This window comes from Nomascus leucogenys, chromosome 5 (assembly GCF_006542625.1).
Source record: "Nomascus leucogenys isolate Asia chromosome 5, Asia_NLE_v1, whole genome shotgun sequence".
Classification (NCBI taxonomy): Eukaryota; Metazoa; Chordata; class Mammalia; order Primates; family Hylobatidae; genus Nomascus; species Nomascus leucogenys.
In genome coordinates, this window is record NC_044385.1 from 21,623,780 (window position 1) to 21,648,014 (window position 24,235).

At 39.3% G+C, this 24,235-nt stretch overlaps 1 protein-coding gene across 2 annotated transcripts in view; it reads left to right on the forward strand.

The window, feature by feature from the left end:
• The window catches only part of LIN9 (lin-9 DREAM MuvB core complex component), a 90,469-nt gene that overhangs the window by 9,156 nt on the left and 57,078 nt on the right, over positions 1-24,235 (forward strand). For both annotated transcript variants that reach the window (XM_003275103.4, XM_030812795.1), the window contains 5 exons: positions 3,170-3,264; positions 5,040-5,144; positions 13,493-13,626; positions 14,837-14,962; positions 22,826-22,983. In XM_003275103.4, the coding sequence (XP_003275151.2) occupies positions 3,170-3,264; positions 5,040-5,144; positions 13,493-13,626; positions 14,837-14,962; positions 22,826-22,983 (618 nt within the window). The remainder of the gene's footprint in view (positions 1-3,169; positions 3,265-5,039; positions 5,145-13,492; positions 13,627-14,836; positions 14,963-22,825; positions 22,984-24,235) is intronic.

Sequence of the window (24,235 nt, forward strand, 5' to 3'; positions counted from 1 at the left end):
AACCTTTCTAATTAAACATTTCATAAGTATTTAGATTAAAAGCATTTGTTAAACAACTGTGCTGAGCTATATGTTAGCATAATTATTTGTTTGTTTGTTTTTGAGACAGTCTGTCTCTGTTGCCCAGGCTGGAGTACAGCGGTGCAATCTTGGCTCACTGCAACCTCTGCCTCCCAGGCTCAAGCGATTCTCCTGCCTCAGCCCCCTGAGTAGCTGGGATTACAGGCATGTGCCACCATGCCTGGCTAATTTTTGTATTTTTAGTAGAGAGGGGATTTCACCATGTTGGCCAGGCTGGCCTCAAACTCCTGGCCTCAAGTGATCTGCCCACCTTGGCCTCCCAAAGTGCTGGGATTACAGGCGTGAGCCACTGTGCCCAGCAGATTTTTTGTTTATTTATTTTTTGAGACAGGGTCTCGCTCTGTCGCACAGGCTAGAGTGTGGTGACATGATTACAGTTCACTGCAGCCTCGACCTCCTGGGCTCAAGTGATCCTCTTGCCTCAGTCTCCCATGTAGCTGGGACCACAGGCACATGCCACCATGCCCAGCTAATTTCTTTGTTTTTTGTAGAGAGGAGGCCTCACTTTGTTGCCCAGGCTGGTCTCGAACTCCTGGGCTCAAGGGATCCTGCTGCCTCATCTTTGCAAAGTGCTGAGATTACAGGCATGAGCCGCCACACCTGGCCCGTAATAGCTTATTTTTAAGAGTCTTGCTTTCACTGGGCACGGTGGCTCACGCCTGTAATCCGGGCACTTTGGGAGGCTGAGGCAAGAGGACCACTTGAGCTCAGGAGTTCGAGATCAGCCTGGCTAACATGGTGAAACCCCATCTCTACTAAAAATACAAAATTAGCCAGGAGTGGTGGCGGGTACCTATAATCCCAGCTGCTTGAGAGGCTGAGGCAGGAGAATTGTTTGAACCTGGGAGGCAGAGATTGCCGTAAGCCGAGATCGGGCCACCACACTCCAGTCTGGGAGTCTGGGTGACAGAGTGAGACTCTGTCTCAAATTTAAAAAAAAAAAAAAACTTGCTTTCTAAATAATAATGCCCTGCAATAAAAATAAAAGAATGATAGTACTTTTCTCATTCTAAGAAAAAGTTTGACATGTTCCTTGGTCTCACTATTTCTTTTGGCAGGTACATTAGACTAACCTTTTTAACATAGTTTCTTTAAAATTTTACCCCTTGATTAAGATTCTGGTAGGTCAATAAATTTGGAACCAAGCTAAATATTCTCAAAGGTTCATTAGTACTTTTAGTCTTTAAAGCTACTATATTGTGCTTTGGATTGGTGATTTACCAAATTAAATCCTTCTAGCTTGAGAAGACCATTTGTCTTCCAGAACACCCCAGTTTGTTTGCCTAGCAGGATCAACTCCATCCCATCTCTGTTCTTTTGCGATTCTTAAAAATTATTCCATTATTCTTTTTCTCCCAATATTAAGCTCATTTCTCTCCCCCACCCCCCCCCCTTTTTTTTTTTTTTGAGACTGAGTCTCGCTTTGCCGCCCAGGCTGGAGTGCAGTAGCACAATATCTTGGCTCACTGCAACCTCTGCCTCCTGGGTCAAGTGATTCTTGTGCCTCAGCCTCCTGAGTAGCTGGGACTACAGGCATGCATCACCACACCTGGCTCATTTTTCTATTTTTAATAGAGATGGGTTTTCATCATGTTGGCCAGGCTGGTCTTGAACTCCTGACCTCAGGTGATCCTCCCACTTTGGCCTCCCAGTGTGCTGGGATTACAAGTGTGAGCCACTGCACCTGGCACTCATTCGTCTTGATAAATCATTTATATAAGTAATGTACATTTCTTATGGAAAAAATGAGAAAATGCTGATGAGCCACTAGAAGAAAATAAAAATAACCAGCTTGTATATTCATCCCAGTTTTCTATGCCTCTATATAAACATCTTTTTTACAAAAATTAAACTTACCCCTCTTAATTTTCACAATATGTCTAATCATTATAATATGTGTAATCATAATATGTCTATTCGATAGAATTTTTTTCTGGTTGTGTACAACTCTGAAGACATTTCTCTGAATTAAGGAAAACAGAAATAATCACGCTGATTTACTTTTTCTTTTTTTGTGAGGGGACAGAGACTCGCCATGTTTCCCAGACTGAAGTGCAGTGGTGCTATCTCGGCTTGCGTCAACCCTGGCTCACTTCGACCCTGGCTCACTTCAACCTTCGCCTCCCAGGTTCCAGCGATTCTCTGCCTCAGCCTCCTGAATAGCTGGGACCACAGGTGCGCGCCACCATGCCCGGCTAATTTTTGTATTTTTTGTAGAGGTGACATTTCACCATGTTGGGCAGGTTGGTCTCGAACTCATGGCCTCAAATGATCCACCCGCCTCGGCCTCCCAAAGTCCTGGAATTATAGGCATGAGCCATTGCACCTGGCCTAATTTCCTTTTTATATGTCAAGTGATTCACATATTAAAGCAGAAAACATTTAGAAATGTGCTCTAAATACAGGCTGGCGTGGTGGCTCATGCCTGTAATCTCAACACTTTGAGATGCTGAGGCGGGTAGGTCACCTGAAGTTTGAGACCAGCCTGGCCAACATGGAGAAATCTTGTCTCTACTAAAAATACAAAAATTAGCTAGGCATGTTGGCACACACCTGTAATCCCACTACTGGGGAGGCTGAGGCAGGAGCACCACTTTAACCTGGGAGGCAGAGGTTGCAGTGAGCCAAGATTGTGCCACTGCACTCCAGCCTGGGCAATGGAGCAAGTACTCTGTCTCACACACAAAGAAAAAGTAAAAAAAGAAATGTGCTCTAAATTCAAGGTTAGAAAAGGCTTTTTCCATTTTTGATTCCCCTGCTTTCAGAATTGTACCAAAAGTTATGAGATAGTTCTTGGCAAGTTGGAATGGAGAAATTATTAAAAATCCAAAAAGAAAGAAAAAGAAGCACATGTTTCAGTATGGACATTTAATACTTTCAAGATGCATTGCCTTATCAAATTATTTAGAGTTTCACAGAAAAATACACAAGAGCTTTTTCATTTATAATAACCTAAAATTATAGTCAGTATATTTTTCCATATTGGTAAATATTTTAGATATATGGCTGTTACGAAAAAGGCAGTATTCATGGTATGAAATCCTTTGAACTAAGCCAAAATTTTATTAGTATTAATTATTTATTACAGAGGGAAGCTTATCTAACACGTGGAATGAAAAGTACAGTTCTTTACAGAAAACACCTGTTTGGAAAGGCAGGAATACAAGCCCTGCTGTGGAAATGGTAAGGAGTGAGTTTTTCTTACATTTTAGAATAATTCTAGCTAAGTTGTCTGTATTATTGTCATGTGTAAATTCTTGCAGCACAGTAAAAAATTTACAAATTTTTTTCCCAACCTCAAGTGTCATTAAGCACTGTTTGATCTTATTGAGGTAAATTAATCTGTACCCAGTGATAATCTGGTCATCAGTAAGCATTTGTTCAGTAATTGTGTAATAGTTTTCTTTAAATAGGAAAAACAAAAAAACTACAACTTATACTTTTATTAGATATGCAAAAAATTTTACATGGCTTTGGTACCTGCAAAAATATATATGTGTGGTAAGGTATTAAAATCTTTTATAGCCAAAAAGAAAAAAAAAGAAATTGTGTAGCTCAAAGGTAAGTGCATTTAGAGGTGGGAAGTAGAGATGAGCATATAATTGACATGACTAACAATTTTAGGAATCCTCTTTCTCTCCTGCCCTACCAGGTAGCCAGGAGGTTTTAAGGGTCTGTCATGTAACAATCCTGGAGTTGGGATAGACAGCAGCAGTCACAGTAGCCTGGGCAGCTGACCACAGTGAATGTGAGGGGCTTTCCTCACTGTCAATTCCATCATCTTCATTCCCTTCCTCTTCTCTGCTTGTGGTCATGGAAGGGGGGCAGTGTAGAATGGAATTCCTGTCAGGGCTGTAGAGTATCAAGACTCTGAGTGGGTTTAATTTCTTTTTGTTTTTCTTTTTTTGAGATGAGGTCTCGCTCTGTCGCCCAGGCTGGTCAGGAACTCCCAGGCTCAAGCGATCCTCACTGCTCAGCCTCCCGAGTAGCTGGGACTACAGGTGTGTGCCACCATGTCCAGCTAATTTAAAATTTTTTTTTTTTGTAGAGATGGGGTCTCCTTGTGTTGCCCAGGCTGGTTTCCAGCTCCTGGGCTCAAGTGATCCTCCTGCCTCGGCCTTCCAAAGTGCTGGGATTATAGGCATGAGCCACTGTGCCCAGCCAGAGTGGGTTTAATTTCAAGGTTTCATAGACCCGAGTGGATGTTGCCCATATGTTGTTAGCCCTCTGCACCTGTTTCTCTTCCAAATAGCCGTGAGGGGTGGGAGAAGGCTTTGAAAAGGATGTAGGTCTTATTGGGATATTATTTCTTTTTCTCTCTATTAATGAGACCTCTGAACCTAGGGTGAACTGTAAAATCTTTCCTATTACAGACCCTTAAGTGTATGATGTACTTTTGGTACTGAAACAATTTTAGTTCTATGGGTAATTATCAGATATCTATCATATGTATCTTGTATTCTTATTTACAAATGAAAATTCGGTTAACAATTTTTGACAGCAGATCTAGTATAATAGTATACACATTTAGGCTTACTCTTCTAGAGTGATTTAGAATCTTTGGCCCAGCCCAGCCCTGTGCAGCAGACATATCATGTCACACACCCAATCGGTATTAACCCAAGCACCAACATAATTGGAACTGGAATTTCCAGAACTTATTTTCCTATCATCACTGTCCAAGGCTGCCAGTGTACTAAGGAGACTTGGGGTTCAAGTTTTACTTTATTCATCAGCTAGGTATTTCATTCATAAGCAACTTGCATAAATACATCTTACTGCTTTCTAAATCTGAGATTATTTATATTTGGCTTTGTGTGCTTTGTGTTGCCCATACTTTATCCTTCCATACTGCTGATAATCCAGAGTTAGCTCAGTTTTCCAAGTATAGAATTGTATTTTGGAACAAAAATGGGAGGGTTCAGCTTTTTCATTAAATGAAAACATTTCTATCATAGCCTTTCAGAAATTCAAAACGAAGTCGACTTTTTTCTGATGAAGATGATAGGCAAATAAATACAAGGTCACCTAAAAGAAACCAGAGGGTTGCAATGGTTCCACAGGTATGTGTGTGCTAAAATTTTGTTTCATTGGAAAGGAAGTAAGCAAATGCTCAACCTAATAAAGTTTATATTTCTGTTACATTTTGAGTAACAAGTTCTTTTCTTTAAATTCGTACTGCTACTCTGGTCCTGTTTTAGTTACCTGGAAAACGTTATTTTTTTTTTTATCAACTTTAAAACAGGATAGAAAGCCAGTCATTAGTCCTAAAAATGCACACTTTTCTTTTAAGCATGGAGATAGTGGAAGAATTTGGCAACATGGAATCAATTTGTAGGTTTGCACAGAAATAAGAGGGAAGAAATGTTTTACTTGATCACCAAAAGTACATTGAAGAATTCCTTTATCCAAGAGAGGAAAAAAAATATATATATATATTTTGAGATGGAGTCTCACTCTGTCGCCGAGGCTGGAGTACAGTGGCGTGATCTCTGCTTACTGCTACCTTTGCCTCTCGGGTTCAAGCGATTCTCCTGCCTCAGCCTCCCCAGTAGCTGGGATTACAGGCTCACACCACCACGCCCAGCTGATTTTTATATTTTAGTAGAGACAGGGTTTCACCATGTTGGCCAGGCTGGTCTTGAACTCCTGACCTCAAGTGATCTGCCCACCTCGGCCTCCCAAAGTGCTGGGATTACAGTCGTGAGCCACTGCACCCTGCTGAGAGGAAGATATTTAGCATGAAATCATATCTCCTTATTTAATTTTGGCATTTAAAAACTCATAGTGGGCTGGGAACAGTGGCTCATGAGTATAATTACAGCACTTTGGGAAGCCAAAGTGAGTGCATCCTTTGAGGCCGGGAGTCCGAGACCAGCCTGGCCAACATGGCGAAACCCTGTCTCTACTAAACATACAAAAAAACTAGCTAGCGTGGTGGCACACGCCTGTAATCTCAGCTACTTGAGAGGCTGAGGCATGAGAATCGTTTGAACCCAGGAGGCTGAGGTTGCAGTGAGCCGAGATCATGCCACTGCACTCCAGCCTGGGCAACTGAGCAAGACTCTATCTCAAAAAAAAAAAATAAAAATGACTTAAAAATCAAAGGAATGAAAATTGGATAGGGAAATATTAACTTTAAGGGTAATGTAGGCCAGGCGCGGTGGCTCACGCTTGTAATCCCAGCACTTTGGGAGGCCGAGGCGGGCGGATCACGAGGTCAGGAGATCGAGACCACGGTGAAACCCCGTCTCTACTAAAAATACAAAAAAATTAGCCGGGCGTGGTGGTGGGCGCCTGTAGTCCCAGCTACTCGGAGAGGCTGAGGCAGGAGAATGGCGTGAACCCGGGAGGCAGAGCTAGCAGTGAGCCGAGATTGGGCCACTGCACTCCAGCCTGGGCGACAGAGCGAGACTCCGTCTCAAAAAAAAAAAAAAAAGGGTAATGTAATTTTTGTCTTATCCAATTTATAACTTCTGATATAATCATTCCCTATTTCTCTTTCATTATTTTCCAAAGTCTTATAAAACAAGATTTTCTAGTATAATGGATGGTAGAGGTGATATTCTCAACCAAGAATTTAGCATTAGGTTTTTTTTTTTGAGACAGAATTTTGCTTTTGTTGCCCAGTTGGAGTGCAGTGGTGTGATCTCAGCTCACTGCAACCTCCACCTCCTGGGTTCAAGCGATTCCCCTGCCTTAGCCTCCCGAGTAGCTGGGATTACAGGCATGTGCCACCACGCCCGGCTAATTTTGTATTTTTAGTAGAGACGGGGTTTCTCCATGTTGATCAGGCTGATCTTGAACTCCCGACCTCAGGTGATCCGCCCACCTCGGCCTCCCAAAGTGCTGAGATTACAGGTGTGAGCCACTGCTCCCAGCCAGGTTTTTTTTTTTTTTTTTGGACTGCATTGGCATGATCTCGGCTCACTGCAATCTCTGCCTCCCATAACTGAAGTGATTCTTGTCCCTCAGCCTCTTGAGTAGCTGGGAGACTATAGGCACACACCACCACACCTGGCTAATTTTTGTATTTTCAGTAGAGACAGGGTTTTGCCACATTGGCCAGGCTGGTCTCAAACTCCTGACCTCAAGCGATCCACTCACCTCAGCCTCCTAAACTGCTAGGATTACAGGCGTGAGCCACCACACCCGACCCAAGGATTTAGCATTAAATAAATTAAAAGCATGACCAGCAATCTACCCTACCAATAAAAACTCTTAAATGCCGTATGATAATTTTAAACAGGAAAATATGTTCATGTTCTGTAGAATGAACAAAAATGTATCTTGAACTTCAAAACAAAAGTTGTCAAGGACAAGTGCACATAAGCATCTAATAATTTGATCTTGTAATCCCAGCACTTTGGGAGGCCAAGGCAGGCAGATCACTTGATGTCAAGAGTTTGAGACTGGTCTGGCCAACATGGCAAAATGCCATCTCTACAGTAAATACAAAAATTAGTTGGGCGTGGTGGCACACACCTGTAATCCCAGCTACTCACTTGAACCTGGGAGGCAGAGGTTGCAGTGAGCCGAGATCACAGCTGTACACTCCAGCAAGGGTGACAGAACAAGAATCTGTCTCAAAAAATAAATTAACTAAAATTTAAAAATAATAATAATTTGATCTTGTTGAAACTAAAATGCAATGTGCATTTCTTAGCTAAGTTAGCTGTTGTATAGAAGGTTGAATGAACAAGAAATAGTTAAATAACAATTTTGTTAGCTAGACTTTGGAATAGTTATGTTACTAGGATAATCTAGATGATTCACAAACATACATAAAACTGATTTTTATGACTGTGACGCTGTCCTGTCACAACTCTATCCACTGCCTTCCTTCCTGAGCACATCACTCCTTCTGGGACTATTTTACAGAGCCCTTTTTAGCAATACAGGTAATTCTGAGCAATACAGAACAAATATAATGTAGGATAAACATGATATGAGACTTCTTCAAATATGTGAAAAGTTTTTATATCCTCTGAGTTTTCTCTTTAGTAGTTGTAGCATCTCTAGTTCTTTCCATTTTCATTTACCTGACATGGCTTGTTCCCTTACCCTCCTTAGTCGTATCTTCAAAATCTCTTGCATTTTGTCTATATGTTTATTTAAAGAACACCACCCAGAGCTGAAAAATTATGAAAACTAACTTTTACTAATTACTTACGTGTTGAGTCCTGTTCTAAGCACTTCATAGATATTACTTTGATTTAATCTTCAACAACTCCTATGAGATAGGTTACTGTTACATTATTTCCCACTTTGTAGATGAGAAAACAGATACAGATAAGTATCTTGCCCAAGAACTCAAAGCTAGGAAGTAAAGGCTAGTAACAGTCAGGCAGCCTGTCTCCAGAGTCCTACTTTAAAAAGAAAAAAAACGAGCTTTGTTGAGATAGACTTTACATATACAAATCATATATTTAAAGCATACAGTTTGGCTGGGCAGTGGCTCATTTTGAGAGGCCAAAGTGGGAGGATCACTTGAGCTCAGGAGTTTGAGACCAGCTTGGGCAACAGAGTGAGACCCTGTCTCTACAAAAAAATTTTTTTAAAAAATTAGCCAGGCATGGTGGTGGGCACCTGTGGTACCAGCTGCTTGGGAGGCCAAAGTGGGAGGATCACTTCAGCCCAGGAGACTGAGGCTGTAGTGAGCTATGATCAGACCACTGCAGTCCAGCCTGGGCAATAGAACAGAGACCCTGTCAGTTTTAATGATTTATGTTTCTGGTCTGGTGCAGTGATGCCCGCCTGTGGCACTTTGGGAGGCTAAGGCAGGTGGATGGCTTAAGCTCAGGAGTTCCAGACTGGCCTGGGCAACATGGCGAAACCCCATCTCTACCAAAAATACAAAAATTAGCTGGGTATGGTGGCACACGCCTGTAGTCCCAGCTACTCAGGAGGCTGAGACAGGAGAATCACTTGAATCTGGGAGGTGGAAGCTGCAGTGAGCCAAAATTGCGCCACTACACTCCAGCCTAGGTGACAGAGTGAGACCCTGTTTCAATCAATCAATAAAAGATTCCCTCTAAAAATTTGAATCTATTTTCCCATACCCAACAGGCGAGTCCTTAATATAGTTTTATATTCGATGAGCTGCTAATATCCTGTATACTCTATTTAAAAATCCGGGTCAATAATGTAGTAGAAAGAACACTTTTTGTGATAAGAATATTTTATAGTAATTTGGTTATTTATGCTAAACATCTCCTCACTTATAAATGTTTTCTTTTTTCTTCTTTTTACATTTAAATTTTTTTTTTCTCCTGAGAATGGTCACTGAGGGAAAACAAAGAAAAGCAAAGTTATTTTTCTAAATGCAGTGTGATATCCTGAATTGGTTTCTGGAACAGAAAAAGGACGTTAGTGAAAAAACTGGTAAAATCCAAATAAAGCCTGTAGTTTAGTTAATAGTATCGCACTAGTTTTGACAAATATACCAAAATTACTATAAGATATTAAGGTTAGGGAAAGCTAGGTGGAGGGCATGTGGGAGTATATACTATCTTTGCAACTTGCCTGTAAATCTACAACTTTTCCAAAATACAACGTTTATAATAAAAATTTTAAAATTTTGACCCTAACTCACCATCCCAATATGTACTTTCCTCATACAGTGGTAGCCACTATAGTTTGATTATCCTTTTGAGACCTTTTAAATATACTTTTAATGTATTCATAGAAAATATATAATATTGTTAAACGTATGTATATTTTTTCTTTTTCTAAATGTATGTATTCTAAAAATTACATTTGTAGTATCATTTTCATGGTATTGTGCCATGTGTCATTCTGTAATTTTTTCACTGTCTTTTTTTGAGATCTGGCCATGTTGATTGATTGAGATAGGTAGATCGGATTCAATGTTTCATTTCTTTTTACTGTTGAATAGTATTCAATTTTATATCGTTATTTATAAATTCTCCCATTTGGGAGCATTTAAATTGTTTGTAAATTTTTACTTTGACAAATAGTGCTGCAGTGAACATCCTGAGCATGTTTATATAAATTTGCAAGTTTTCTTCTAGGACAGATGCCTAAGATGTAGAATTCCTGGATCGTAGAATATGTGCATTTAAAGTTTCTAAAGCAGTACCAAGTACTTTCCAAATAAATTGAATTGGGACTGTGCACAGTGGCTCACACCTGTAATAGCAGCACTTCGGGAGCCTGAGGTGGGCGGATCACCTGAGGTCAGGAGTTCAAGACCAGCCTGGCCAACATGGCGAAACCCCATCTCTACTAAAAATAGAAAAATTAGCCAGGCGTGGTGGCATGTGCCTGTAGTCCCAGCTACTCGGGAGGCTGAGGCACGAGAATAGGTTGAACCTGGGAGGCGAAGGCTGCAGTGAGCCGCGATCGTGTCAGTATGCTGCAGCCTAGGTGACAGAGCAAGAAAAAAATAAAAAAAAAAAAAAGGAAAGAAATTGTACTGGTTTATATATATTAGAGTTCCTATTTTCCAAATGCCTCCAACTCAGTACAGAACCAAGCATCTAGATTTTTGCTAATCTGATACATAGAAATAGCCTCGGCCGGGCACGGTGGCTCACGCCTGTGATCCCAGCACTTTGGGAGGCCGAGGCAGACGGATCACGAGGTCAGGAGATCAAGACCATCCTGGCTAACAGGATGAAACCCCGTCTCTATGAAAAATACAAAAAATTAGCCGGGCGTGGTGGCGGGTGCCTGTAGTCCCAGCTACTCGGGAGGCTGAGACAGGAGAATGGCATGAACCCGGGAGGCAGAGCTTGCAGTGAGCCGAGATCGTGCCACTGCGCTCCAGCCTGGGCAACAGAGCGAGACTCCATCTCAAAAAAAAGAAATAGCCTCTCACTTGTTTTAGTTGGCATTTTATATAAGAGGAAAGTTGAGACACTTTTCATATGTTTCAAAATGATTTCTTTCCTTTTCTGTAAACTGTTTATGCCTTTTTCCCATTTTTCTATTGGATTGTGGGTCATTTTGTTACTAGTTTATAAGAATTTTGTATATATTAAAAATATTGGCCCTTTGAATGTTTATAATGGCTGTAATTTTTTTTAGAGTTTATAGTTTGTCTTTTGACTTTGTTTCTGTATTTTTTAACATAGGGGATTTTAAAATATTTTAAGGGTCAAATGTAACTTTCTTACCTTTTAATGACTTCTTGAGTTTGTCATGCTCAGAAAGACCTTTTCTACACTAAAATGTATCGTTTTAGAATTCTCTCATATTTCTTATTTCATTTTTTTGGTTTAAATCTTCAGTACATCTGGAATTTATGTTGCAGTAAGGGATGAAGTAAGATTGCAACCTAGCTTCCCCCCTGCCCCTCCCGCCCCGGAGGACTACTTAGTTATCCTAGTAACATTTATTGGGTAATCCATCTTTTTAAACATTGATTTAAAATGCTGCCTTCATCAAAGCTAAATTCGTATAAGTATTTGGGATTACTTCTAGGCTTTCTATTTCTGCGTCTAGCATATCTCTATATGTGCTAGTATCAAATTATTTTGGCTGGGCATGGCAGCTTATACCTGTAATCCTAGTTCTTTGGGAGGCTGAGGCAGGAAGATCGCTTGAGCCCAGGAGTTTGGGACCAACCTGGTAACATAGCGAGAGCCCATCTCCACAAAAAATACATGAATTAGCCAGTGTGGTGGCACATGCCTGCGGTCCCAGCTACTTGGGAGGTTCAGGTGGGAGGATGGCTTGAGCCCAGGAGGTCAAGGCTGTAGTGAGCAATGTTTGCACCACTGCACTTCAGCCTAAGTGACAGAGAGAGAGACCCTTTCTCAAAAGAACAAACAAAACCAAAACACACACACACACACACACACATACACACACACACACACACACACACACACAATTGGTTTAACATGACTTTATACTGTGTTTTAATGCCTGGTAAGATATTATCACATATTCTTTTTTTAAGATTTTTTTCTTTTTCTTTTTTTTTTGACACGGAGTCTCACTCTGTCGCCCAGGCTGGAGTGCAGTGGTGCAATCTCTGCTCACTGCAACCTCCGCCTCCCAGGTTCAAGCTATTCTTCTGCCTCAGCCTCCCGAGTAGCTGGGATTAGAGGCACAGCCACCACGCCTGGCTAATTTTTGTATTTTTAGTAGAGATGGGGTTTCACTATATTGGCCAGGCTGTCTCGAACTCCTGACCTTGTGATCCGCCCGCCTTGGCCTCCCAAAGTACTGAGATCACAGGCATGAGCCACTGTGCCCAGCCTAAGATTTTTTCCTAAATATTTTTGTGCATTTATTTTTCCATGTAGACTTTAGAATCAACTTGACTAGGAAAAAAAAATCCTGTTGGCATTTTGACTGGGATTGGACTAATATTATAAATTAATTTATGGGAAATGATATCTATAGGTAACATTGAGACTACCTAAGAACTGATTGTAGTTCCACTAGTTAAGTTCTTAGTATTCCACAGTAGACTTAAACATTTTTTTCCATATCAGTCTTGCATGTTTCTTAAGTATATTCCTACGTATTTAATAGTTTCTTGTTTATGTCAATTTTTTTGCTGTTATAAACGGGATATAAACTCTTATGGCCTGTCCAGTTATTATTTACATATAGTGGTTTTTTTGAATTGTGGTTTTTGTATGTCAACTTTGTATTTACCCGTTTCATTAAATTTTCTTATTGTTTTTAATTGTTACAGTTGATTTTCTTAAGTTTTCACCTACAAGGAAATGGTAGTTTTATCTTCTTTCTAAATTTTATTCTTCTTACGTGATTGGCCAACTCCTTCAAAACAGTGTTATGAAATAGCGGTGATAGTTGAAATCTTTGTCATACTAGGTTAGTGGTGGTAGTTGACATATTTGTCGTTCTCATCGTCTTTTAATATTATGATACTGGTTTTTGGGTTGGAGTGGGGAGAAATGTTTTATTAGGTTAAAAAAGTATACATCTAAGCTGGGCGCTGTGGCTCACACCTGTATTCCCAGCACTTTGGGAGGCTGAGGCAGGTGGATTACCTGAGGTCAGGAGTTCGAGACCAGCCTGGCCAACATGGTGAAACCCTGTCTCTACTAAAAATACAAAAATTAGCTGGGTGTGGTGGCACGCGCCTATAGTCCCAGCTACTTGGGAGGCTGAGGCAAGAGAATAGCTTGAACCCAGGAGGCAGAGGTTGCAGTGAGCCGAGATTGTGCCACTGCATTCCAGCCTGGGCAACAGAGCAAGACTGTCAAAAAAAAAAAAAAAAAAAAAAAAAGCAATAATCAAAAATAATCAGAGTGTTTAAAACAGCAACAAAATTCCACATTGAATATCGGTGAATCTTTTTGAATACTTAAACATAATTTACCTTTTGCAAATTTATTCAGGGTTATAAATGTTCATTTTTACTTAATGGAGCCATAAATTAATCTCTCTTTTTTTTATCATATAGAAATTTACAGCAACAATGTCAACACCAGATAAGAAAGCTTCACAGAAGATTGGTTTTCGATTACGTAATCTGCTCAAGCTTCCTAAAGCACATAAATGGTGTATATACGAGTGGTTCTATTCGAATATAGATAAGTATGTATCATGGCTTATATTATGAATATTACTTGAATCAGAAATTTAAGTTTTTCAAGTGTTTTAAGCTACAACATTTTCTATAGGTCTATTTTGATCTTATTTTTCCCTGAATTCATTTTTCTATTCCACATTCCAGTTGGATCTATTCTATTTGTCATAGTTTTCTTCCCCGTTATCCTTTTTGGGGAAGAAAACTGTACATTTTTATGAAGAATTGTTTAGAGTATAATTTCTGTGTTATAATTCTTAAAGACTATGGAGTAGAGATACCTTAAAACACCATTATTTGCAATGAATGAGATTCATTTTACAATTGAAATGTTAAGTGCTGGTATAATCATAGAGAAACCATTACTAATGGTAAAAATGGCTTCAGATTTTTAGGAGGGTAGTCTTTCTAGTTTGGATATGGTACTTTAAGCACGTTAGGTATACACATATGCTTAAGTATGACATAGTATGAGATTTGGCTGAAATACAATTATTCAACAATGGAATTTACTGAGGAAAAGTTCTTACTTATAATCCTTCCTCATATGCCAGTCATTGCTGCTTGCTCTGCTGGATATTTATATTTACTTCCCTTCTCTGTTTTCTATACCAATTGCCTACTCTGGAGCTTGTGAATCTCATGAGTGTTCATATTTGAGCCCAAGGTATTTATGTATCATTGCCAACACTGGTTCCTGGTTTCCCAGACCCATGAATAGAATTGTTTTATTTTTGTCCATAGGCCTAAGAGAGTTTTCAGGGTGTCTCAGTGTGATCTGAGTTCTTCTGGGATCCCCCAAGCTAATCTAACCCTCTGGAGTCCTCCAGTGTCCCAAGACTGGTTTAATTCCAAAGAGGACTCCTTGGTGATGGTATTCCTTTGGGACAAAGATACCTTGTATCTAACTTGGTTTATCTTCACCTGATATAAGGCCAGGGCCAGGATAGCCTCCCAAAGGATATACCTGTATAAGAGATTGAATAAAAATCAGTGTCTCTTGGAATCACAACACAAATAATATTTCCTGAGCAATTTTTACACGACATTAGATGTTTCACAAATGCCAAGGATTTAGTTTTAGCACTTTGAATTTGTGCCAGTTTATATATATATATATATGGGGTAGAAGTGAAAGTTTAGCATTTTATGATTTTATGTGTTTTAAGAAAGTAACACATTGTATGTAACCATTAAAATACTATTTCTGTTTTACAGACCGCTTTTTGAAGGTGATAATGACTTCTGTGTATGTCTAAAGGAATCTTTTCCTAATTTGAAAACAAGAAAGTTAACAAGAGTAGAATGGGGAAAAATTAGGCGGCTTATGGGAAAACCACGGAGGTAAAAATAATGTTTTTGTTTAAAATAAAATCAAGCCAGGAGCAGTGCATGTACTTATAATCCCAGTTACTTGGAAGGCTAAGATGGGGTATTTGCTTAAGGCCAGGGGTTCAGGGCTGTAGTATGCTGTGATTACACCTGTGAATAGTCACTGCACTCTAGCCTGGGCAACACAGTGAGACCATTCCTCTAAAAAAGAATTAAAAAATAAAATCAATAAATAATAGTTGTTAGTATCATTACTACATTGATTTTTTTAATCTTTAAAATGACTAGTACCAAAACATAACTTTTCAGAATAATTGATTATATGTTAAATATATCCTGCTAACCAACTTTAATGTAGGTGCTGTTTATACATTTGCATCTTTTAATTAAATGCACAATTTCATTTTTGTTGGAATCACAGGATTTGAACATAATTTTTTAGTTTTACATTACCTATGTCCCTCTGTGTTCCAAAAAATATTTAAGAATGTCCTAAAAAGTATTTAAGGATGCCATAAAGTTCTGTGTACATTTTTGTTCTGTTTTGTGAAATCCTTTACAATCTCAGGAGCCTTCCCAGAAGTGCCTATTTTACTTTATATAAAAGTAGAAAACAAATTAATCTATCTAATATGTTACTTCCTGAGAATTGCTCTTCATGTGAAATGATTTTTTCTTTTCCAGTGTTATCCTGGTAACACATTAGAAAACCTTATATTACTTTTGAGTGAAAATTGGAAATCCGTTAGAAGAAGAATTAGATCATTAGTTCAGACATTATGTCTGTCTGCCTGGTAAAAAGTATGTGCAAGACTTTTTCATTTTAAATGGTGGGAAAGTTCAAGGAAGGTCTGTAAATATAAAGTGATTTGGACAAATAGAAATGGAATTTAGATTTGATGATTTCTTTAGATGGTGATGAAATACAAAGAGAACTTTTAATTAAACTGCCAATTTTTTTGTATTAAAAGACCTTGATGATGATGTTTTTAATATTTCTTATAATAACAAAATTAAAATTTGGTATGTTATTTAGTGTGTTTCATACTCATAATTTATGGCCTTTGGTAATTATAGTAGCCATTTGGTGACTTTTTGCTATCATTTTGCGTGTTTGAGCAAATTGAGTTACACTATTTCTAATTATTGTCCATCAGAGTGGGATATTGGTCACTATTTACTGTTTTGTCATAATTCTGTAGTTTGAGTGTTGTAATATTTCTCTTGTTAATTATCTTCTATTCTCTTACCATAACATTATTTAACCTTATAGTCCTTTAATTCATCAAGGTTAATTAATAGTTGAAGTCTTTTTTCAATAAAATATGTAGTTTTTCTTTCTTTGAAGAAGTCCAGGTATAATACAAATCATTGATACAATAGACCTTAAAATATCTTAATTTTAAAAATCAATTGGTGAAACTCCATCCAGTTGGAAGACAAAAAGGAAGAAACAAAGAAAGATAAACTACCAGGAAGGAACTTAAGAGGAAATATGCAAGATACATATGAACAAATGTTAAGACATACAGGATCTTGGAAAAGAAGACTCAACATCTTAAATAAGTTAAAATCAGTCCCAATAAAAATATTAACAGGCCTTTTTTGTTGTTGTTGTTGAGACAGAGTCTTGCTCTTTCACCCAGGCTGGAGTGCAGTGGCGTGATCTCAGCTCACTGCAGCCTCCGCCTTCTGGGTTCAAGTGATTCTCCTGCCTCAGCCTCCTGAGTAGCTGGGGTTATAGGTGCTCGCCACCTCGCCCAGCTAATTTTTGTATTTTTAGTAGAGACAAGGTTTTGCCATGTTGGCCAGGCTGGTTTTGAACTCCTGACCTCAGGTGATCCACCCGCCTCAGCCTCCCAAAGTGCTAGGATTACAGGTGTGAGCCACTACACCTGGCCTCTTTTTTTAATTAGATGAGTTAATTCTAAAATTTACATTTAAGAGGGGAGAAATCAAGCAGGAAAATTCTGAAAAAGCAAGGTAATGAAGAGAGACTCCATTTTAAAGAGCACTTTAAAATAGATTATAAAGGCTGGGCGCGGTGGCTCACACCTGTAATCCCAGCTCTCAGGGAGGCAAGAGGCGGGAGGATAGCTTGAGCCCAGGAGTTTGAGACCTGTCTGGGCAATATAGCGAGACCCCGTTCTCCCGAAAAATAAAATAAAATAAAATAAAATAAAATAGATTATAAAGTGATCATAATTAAAGCAGAGTGGTAGTGGTGCATAAATAGAAAAATGAATGAAAAAGAAGAGAAAATCCAGATACAGTCACAGATGTCTATGGGAATTTAGTATAATAGTTGCAATGGTTGACTCTCAAGTACATGGTGAAGAAGAGGATGGATTGTTTAATGGAAACCGAGACTACTGTTTAGTAGTCTATAGAAAAAAACAAGTTGTTCTCATGCCTTACAACTAGGAAATACTTCAAAAGGATTGAAGATTTAAATATTTTTTTAAATGAAAGAATAAAACCACAAGAGGAAAACAGGAGAGTTTTACTTAATCTTGAATTGGAAAAAGCCTTTTTCTCTCTCTCTTTTTTTTTTTTTTTTTTTTTTTTGAGATGGGAGTCTTGCTGTGTCACCCAGGCTGGCGTATGGTTGTGCGATCTCGGCTCACTGCAACCTCTGCCTCCTAAGCTCCTACCTCAGCCTCCTGAGTAGAGTAGCTGGGACTACAGGCGCCCGCCACCACACCTGGCTAACTTTTATATTTTTAGTAGAGACGGGGTTTTGCCATGTTGGTCAGGCTGGTCTCAAACATCTGACCTCAGGCAATCTGCCTGCCCCGGCCTCCCAGAGTGCTGGGATTATGGGTATGAGCTACCACGCCTGGCCTGGAAAAGCAGGCTTTAAACCTAGGAGCCATCAAAGAAAACATTAATAAATTTGACTATACAAAAATAAGAACATTTTACATGGCCAAAAACAAAAGCCCGTAAACAGAGTTGAAAAATAGTACAGAAGTATCCATCACATCTTATTACAGAGAGCTAATTCCCTACTATATAAAGAACTCCTATCAATAAGAAAATGTCAGGTAACGCATAATAAAAATGATTATAAATAGATGATTCAGGCTAGGTGTGGTGGCTCACACCTGTAATCCCAGCATTTTGGAAGGCTGAGGCAGGAGGATCGCTTGAGCTCAGGAACTTAAGACCAGCCTGGGCACCATGGTGAGACCCCATCTCCACCAAAAAAAAAAAAATTCAAAAATTACCCAGGCATGGTGGCATCCACCTGTAGTCCCAGCTACTCGGGAGGCTGAGGTGGAAGGATCACTTGAGCTCTGGATGTTGAGGCTGCAGTAAGCCATGATCACGCCACTGCACTCCAGCCTGGGCAACAGAACAAGACCCTGCCTCAAAAATAATAAAATAAAATTAGCCAGTTGGGTGACACATGACTGTGATTCTAGCTACTCACTAGGCCAAGGTGGGAGGATCACTTGAACCCAGGACTTTGAGACTGCAGTGAGCTGTGATTGCCCCATTGCACTCCAGCCTGGGCAACAAAGGGAGACCCTGTCTGTTTAAAAGCAAGAACAACAACAGGTAATTGATAGGAAAGGAAAAAGAAATGGCTCTTGTAAACATGAAAAAAATTCCATTTTACTCATAATGGGAAATGAAAAATTAAAGTATGCTGAGATACAGTTTTTTTTTTGTTTTGTTTTGTTTTGTTTTTTGAGACAGAGTCTCACTGTGTTGCCCAGGCTGGAGTGCAGTGGCACGATCTTGGCTCACTGCAACCTTTGCCTCCCAGGTTCAAGTGATTCTCCTGCCTCAGGCTCCTGCGTAGTTGGGATTACAGGCGCCCGCCACCACGCCTGGCTAATTTTTGTATTTTTATTTTTGTATTTTTAGTAGAGATGGGGTTTCACCCTGTTGGCCATGTTGGTCTTGAACTCCTGACCTCAGGTGATCTGCCCGCCTCGGCCTTCCAAAGTGCTGGGATCACAGGTGTGAGCCACCACGCCCGGCCGAGATACTGCTTTTAACTATCAGATGGGCAGAGTTCATAAAGGTTTTAATGTGTTGGGTTAGTAATGGCATGGTTAGTCACTCATACGTATTACTGGTGAGAGATTAATTTTATATAATCTCTGTGGAGGACAATTTGGTAATATCTATAACATTTACAAATTTCCATTCCCTTGATGTAACACTTTTAAGAGTGTACAACACAGAGCTACTTGCACACAGATGAAATTACATGTACAAAGGTATTTATTGCAGTATTGTTTGTAGTAGCAAAAGATTGGCAACAGCCTAAAAGTCCATAAATGGGGGAATGATTATAGTATGGCACTCCATATAATAGAAAACCCTGAAACCATTTAACATAAAACAAAAACAGAAGATGGTTTCTATGTACTAATATGGAAATGATTGCTATGCTGTGTCAAGAAAGCAAAATACACAACTGCATATTGTAGCTATTTGAGAAAAATAGAGGAACATATGCATTTTTTTATTGTATATGTCTAAGGTGTCAACAAAGGATCTTTAAGAAAAGTATAATGGCCGGGCGCCAGTGGCTAACACCTATAGTCCCAGCACTTTGGGAGGCCAGGGCAGGTGAATCATGAGGTCAGGAGTTCGAGAGCAGCCTGGTCAATATGGTGAAACCCCGTCTCTGCTAAAAACACAAAAATTAGCTGGGCATGGTGGCGTATACCTGTAGTCCCAGCTACTCAGGAGGCTGAGGCAGGAGAATTGCTTGAGCCTGGGTAGTGGAGGTTGCAGTGAGCCGAGATCACACCACTGCACTCCAGCCTGGGCAACAGAGCGAGACTCCATCTCAAAAAAAAAAAAAAAAAAAAAAAAAATTGTCAGCTATAGGGAAATAGCATGGGTCCTGGGTTCTTATGTCAAGAAGACTTTTTTTTGGTGTATTTTTTAAATTGATACATAATAGTTGTACATATTTTGGGAGTACATGTATACAGTGTGTAATGATCAAATCAGGGTAATTGGGATATCCATTACCTCAAACATTTTTCTTTGTGTTGGGAACATTATAATTTTTCTCTTCTAACTATGTGGAAATAATAAAAAACAAAGTAAAAGAAAAATAAAAACAAAAAAGAAATAGTCAATAAATTATTAACTATAATTTTCGTACTATACTGTCAAATACTAGAACTTATTCCTTCTATCTCACTGTATTTTTGTACCCCTTAGCTAACTTCTCTTCATCCTCCCCTCCCTTTTCCCTTCCCAGCCTCTGGTAACCACCATTCTATTAATAATTTCTACCTCCATGAGATCCACATTTTTAGTTTCCATGTATGAATGAGAACATCTGATACTTGTTTTTCTGTGCCTGGCTTATTACGCTTAGCATAATGACTTCCAATATCATCTATGTTGCTGCAAATGACAGGATTTCATTATATTTTGTGGCTGAATAAGATTCCATTGTGCATATATACCATATTTTAAAATTCCATTCATCTGTTGATGGATGTTTAGGGTGATTCCATATCTTGGCTATTGTAAATAGTGCTACAATAAACATGGGAGTACAGATATCTCTTTGATATACTGATTTCCTTTTTTTGAATATACACCTAACCACGGGATTGCTGGATTTTTAGTTTTTTGAGAAACCTCTATATTAATTTCTATAATGGTTATATACCAGGAAGATTTCTAAAAGATGTTGTTTACACCAGAAGCAAGTCTGTTTTTTTTGTTTATGTGTTTGTTTTTGAGCCGGAGTCTCGCTCTGTTGCCAGGCTAGAGTATGGTGGCGTGATTATTTCGGCTCACTGCAATCTCCGTCTCCCAGGTTCAAGCGATTCTCCTGCCTCAGCCTCCCAAGTAGCTGGGATTACAGGCACACACCTCCACGCCTAGCTAATTTTTGTGTTTTTGGTAGAGATGGGTTTCACCATATTGGCCAGGATGGTCTTGATCTCCTGACCTCATGATCCACCCGCCTCGGCCTCCCAAAGTGCTGGGATTACAGGTGTGAGCCACTGCGCCTGGCCGCAAGTCTGTTTTTATGATACTACTTAGCTTACTAGTAACTCATTATCCTTTGCTTCATCTTCTCATAATCTTCCCATATATACTGCTTGAATCAATATTCAACAAGTTCAGAAATCATACAAAAAAATCGTTATTATCAGCTAAGATCTTTCTGTGTATTTCCAGTCATTATTCATCATTGCTTACAACAATTCACTTTATACATTGCTGGTCTTTATATCCTTTTTTCTCATTGTTTTTATTTAGTTTTTGAGACAACTTAAATGACAATAGAGCTCATAATGTACCTTTGAAAGTGAAAGCCATAAATAACATGGCGTGAAAGTGATGTTTAAATACTTTGCTTCATCCTGGGATTTGAAAATGGAAGGAAGATAGGCTCTAGAAATAAGAGGGAATTCAGCATTTATACTTTTACGGCAGAAAGTATGATTAAAAGTTTACATAGTAGGAGGTCTCATGTTTAACTGCTATATTGGTGTGTTTACTGGGTCACAGAGAAAATGTCATGTTCTTTTGGGTAGAATATTGAAATTGAACTTGGTCCCTATGAGATCTAGATTCCAGGCACAATTTTGTCAAAGGATGGTGAAAAAATTATTTTGCTTTGTAGGAAGGAATAACCTGCAAAATCTTTGAGTCTTTCAAGGTCCTGTTTTTTAAAAAATGAAAGGTAATTTACTGTGAAAAGGAACAGTTCCTTTTTCTTTCCTTTCTTTTTTTTTTTTTTTTTTTGAGACTGGGTCTTGCTTTGTTGCCCAGGCTGGAGTGGTGCAATCTCGGCTCACTACAACTTCTGTCTCCCAGGCTCAAACAATCCTCCCACCTCAGCCTCCCAAGTAGCTGGGACTACAGGCTCATTCCACCACACCCAGTTTTTGTTTTGTTTTGTTTTGTTTTTTTGTATTTTTGGCAGAGATGGGGTTTCACCATGTTGCCCAGGCTGGTCTCAAACTCCTGAGCTCAGGCAATCCATCTGCCTCAGCCTCCCAAAGTGCTGAGATTACAAGTATGAGCCACTTTGCCCAGCTCTTTTTTTTTTCTTTCTTTCTTTGAAACAGTCTCCCTCTGTTGTGCAGGCTGGAGTGCAGTGGTACAATCACAGCTCAGCTCATTGCAGCCTCAACTTACTGGGCTCAAATGATCCTCCGGCCTCAGCCTCCCAAGTAGCTGGATGCACACCATTATGCCTAGCTAATTTTTTTATTTTTAGTAGCAACAAAGTCTCACTATGTTGCCCATGCTGGTCTCAGACTCCTGGGCTCAAGCAATTCTTCCACCTCAGACTACAAAGTACCAGGATTAAAACATGAGCCACCATGCTTGGCCAAAAAGAAACAATTTTTTTTTTTTTCCCCGAGAGGGAGTCTCGCTCTGTTGCCCAGGCCAGAGCGCAGTGGCGCGTTCTCGGCTCACTGCAAGCTCCGCCTCCCGGGTTCACACCATTCTCCTGCCGCTTCCTGCCGAGTACCTGCGACTACAGGCGCCCACCGCCATGCCCGGCTAATTTTTTGTATTTTTTTTTTTTTTTTTTAGTAGAGATGGGGTTTCACCGTGTTAGCCAGGATGGTCTGGATTTCCTGACCTCAATATCCACCCGCCTCGGCCTCCCCAAGTGCTGAGATTACAGGCGTGAGCCACCGCGTCCGGCTGATTTTAAGTTTTTAATCTCAGCACTTGAGTCCAGGAGGTGGAGCCCAGAATCGCTTGAGCCGGAGGTGGAGGCTGTAGTGAGCCGAGATTGTGCCACTGCGCTCCAGCCTGGGCGGCAGAGCCAGACCCTATCTCAAAAAAAGAAAAAAAAAAGATTTTAAGTTTTTATATGGGGTAGTTATCAGTTTGTATGTTTTTTGTAATTTATTCTAGATGTTCTTCTGCATTTTTTGAGGAAGAGAGATCAGCATTAAAACAGAAACGGCAGAAAATAAGGCTCTTACAACAAAGGAAAGTTGCAGATGTTTCACAATTCAAAGATCTCCCAGATGAAATTCCTTTGCCTCTGGTTATTGGAACGAAAGTTACAGGTAAGTGAAAATAAGCTAATTACTCTTTTGACTTGTAATTTTTAATCAAGGTAATCTTTTTTGTTTCTTTGGTTCTTATTTTATTTCATTTTTAATTACCAAGAAATATTTACAATAGACGTCGTTAACCCTCACCCTATCCCTATTCTTCAACTCTCTCTGAGCCTGGTTGATGCTCAGGGATGGAGTAGGTTCTGTAGTACACATCACTTGATCTTTTTTTTCCTTAGTGACTTTGATTTTTCACTAGAATGTGTTTACACGTACACATGGAACAAAATTCTGAAGGTGTAAATAACCCAGATAATCTCTATTCGAGAAATGGCTTTTAAATTTAGAAAGCTTAAACTGTAGCTCTGTGCAGTTTACTATAGAAGTTACTCTTTCTTCATGCATGAAATCTATTTTTTAAAGTAATTGGGAAAAAGTATATTGGTTCAAAGTAACATCTACTACAATATAAACTAAAGCCAACTGCCACAAAGATGAAATTTAATAATCTATTGGAGTAAGTATAGCTATGTATTATTTTAAAGTTTGTTTTTTTGTTTTTTTTTTCTTTTTGAGACTGAGTCTCCGTCTGTCACCTAGGCTGGAGTGCACCTAGGCTGGATCTTGGCTCACTGTGGCCTCGACCTCCCAGGCTCAAGCAATCCTCCTGCCTCAGTCTCCCAAAGTGCAGGATTACAGGCATGAATCACCACACCTGGCCGTAAATTTTTTAAATTTTAAATTATTCTATATTTTCCTTCTACATTATTTGTTTTCCTTTTCTAACTAGCCTTGTCTGGTTAGTTAACAAATACCATTGTTCTCGTGGACTTTGGGTCTAGAAATAGTCCATTTCTAATGATTGAATAAAACTAAATTATTCACTAGTCTGCTCAACATTTTATAGGGGTGTAAATTTTGTCCATTTTATAGATGTGATTCTGTGTACTCATGGAGAGAAAGTGCAAAATCTCAGGTTTCAGTTAATCCTTAATTGCTTAGTGAAGGCAAATTACAATATATGTAATACAAGAAATAAGGTGTGTTAAGTGGATAGAATAGGCTAGTAATTGTACTGAGTAATTGTAATTGTACTTCAACCATTGAAAAATGGTTGGAGTAATTCGAAAATAGTTTTTGGAGGGAAGGGAACCTGGAGTTACATAGTTCTATCATTTTTCCTGGCTATAAAAGTGGTACTTGTTTCCATTATATTGTAAAAATGATTAAGAGGAAAGGTAGAAAATAGAGGAGAGACTGA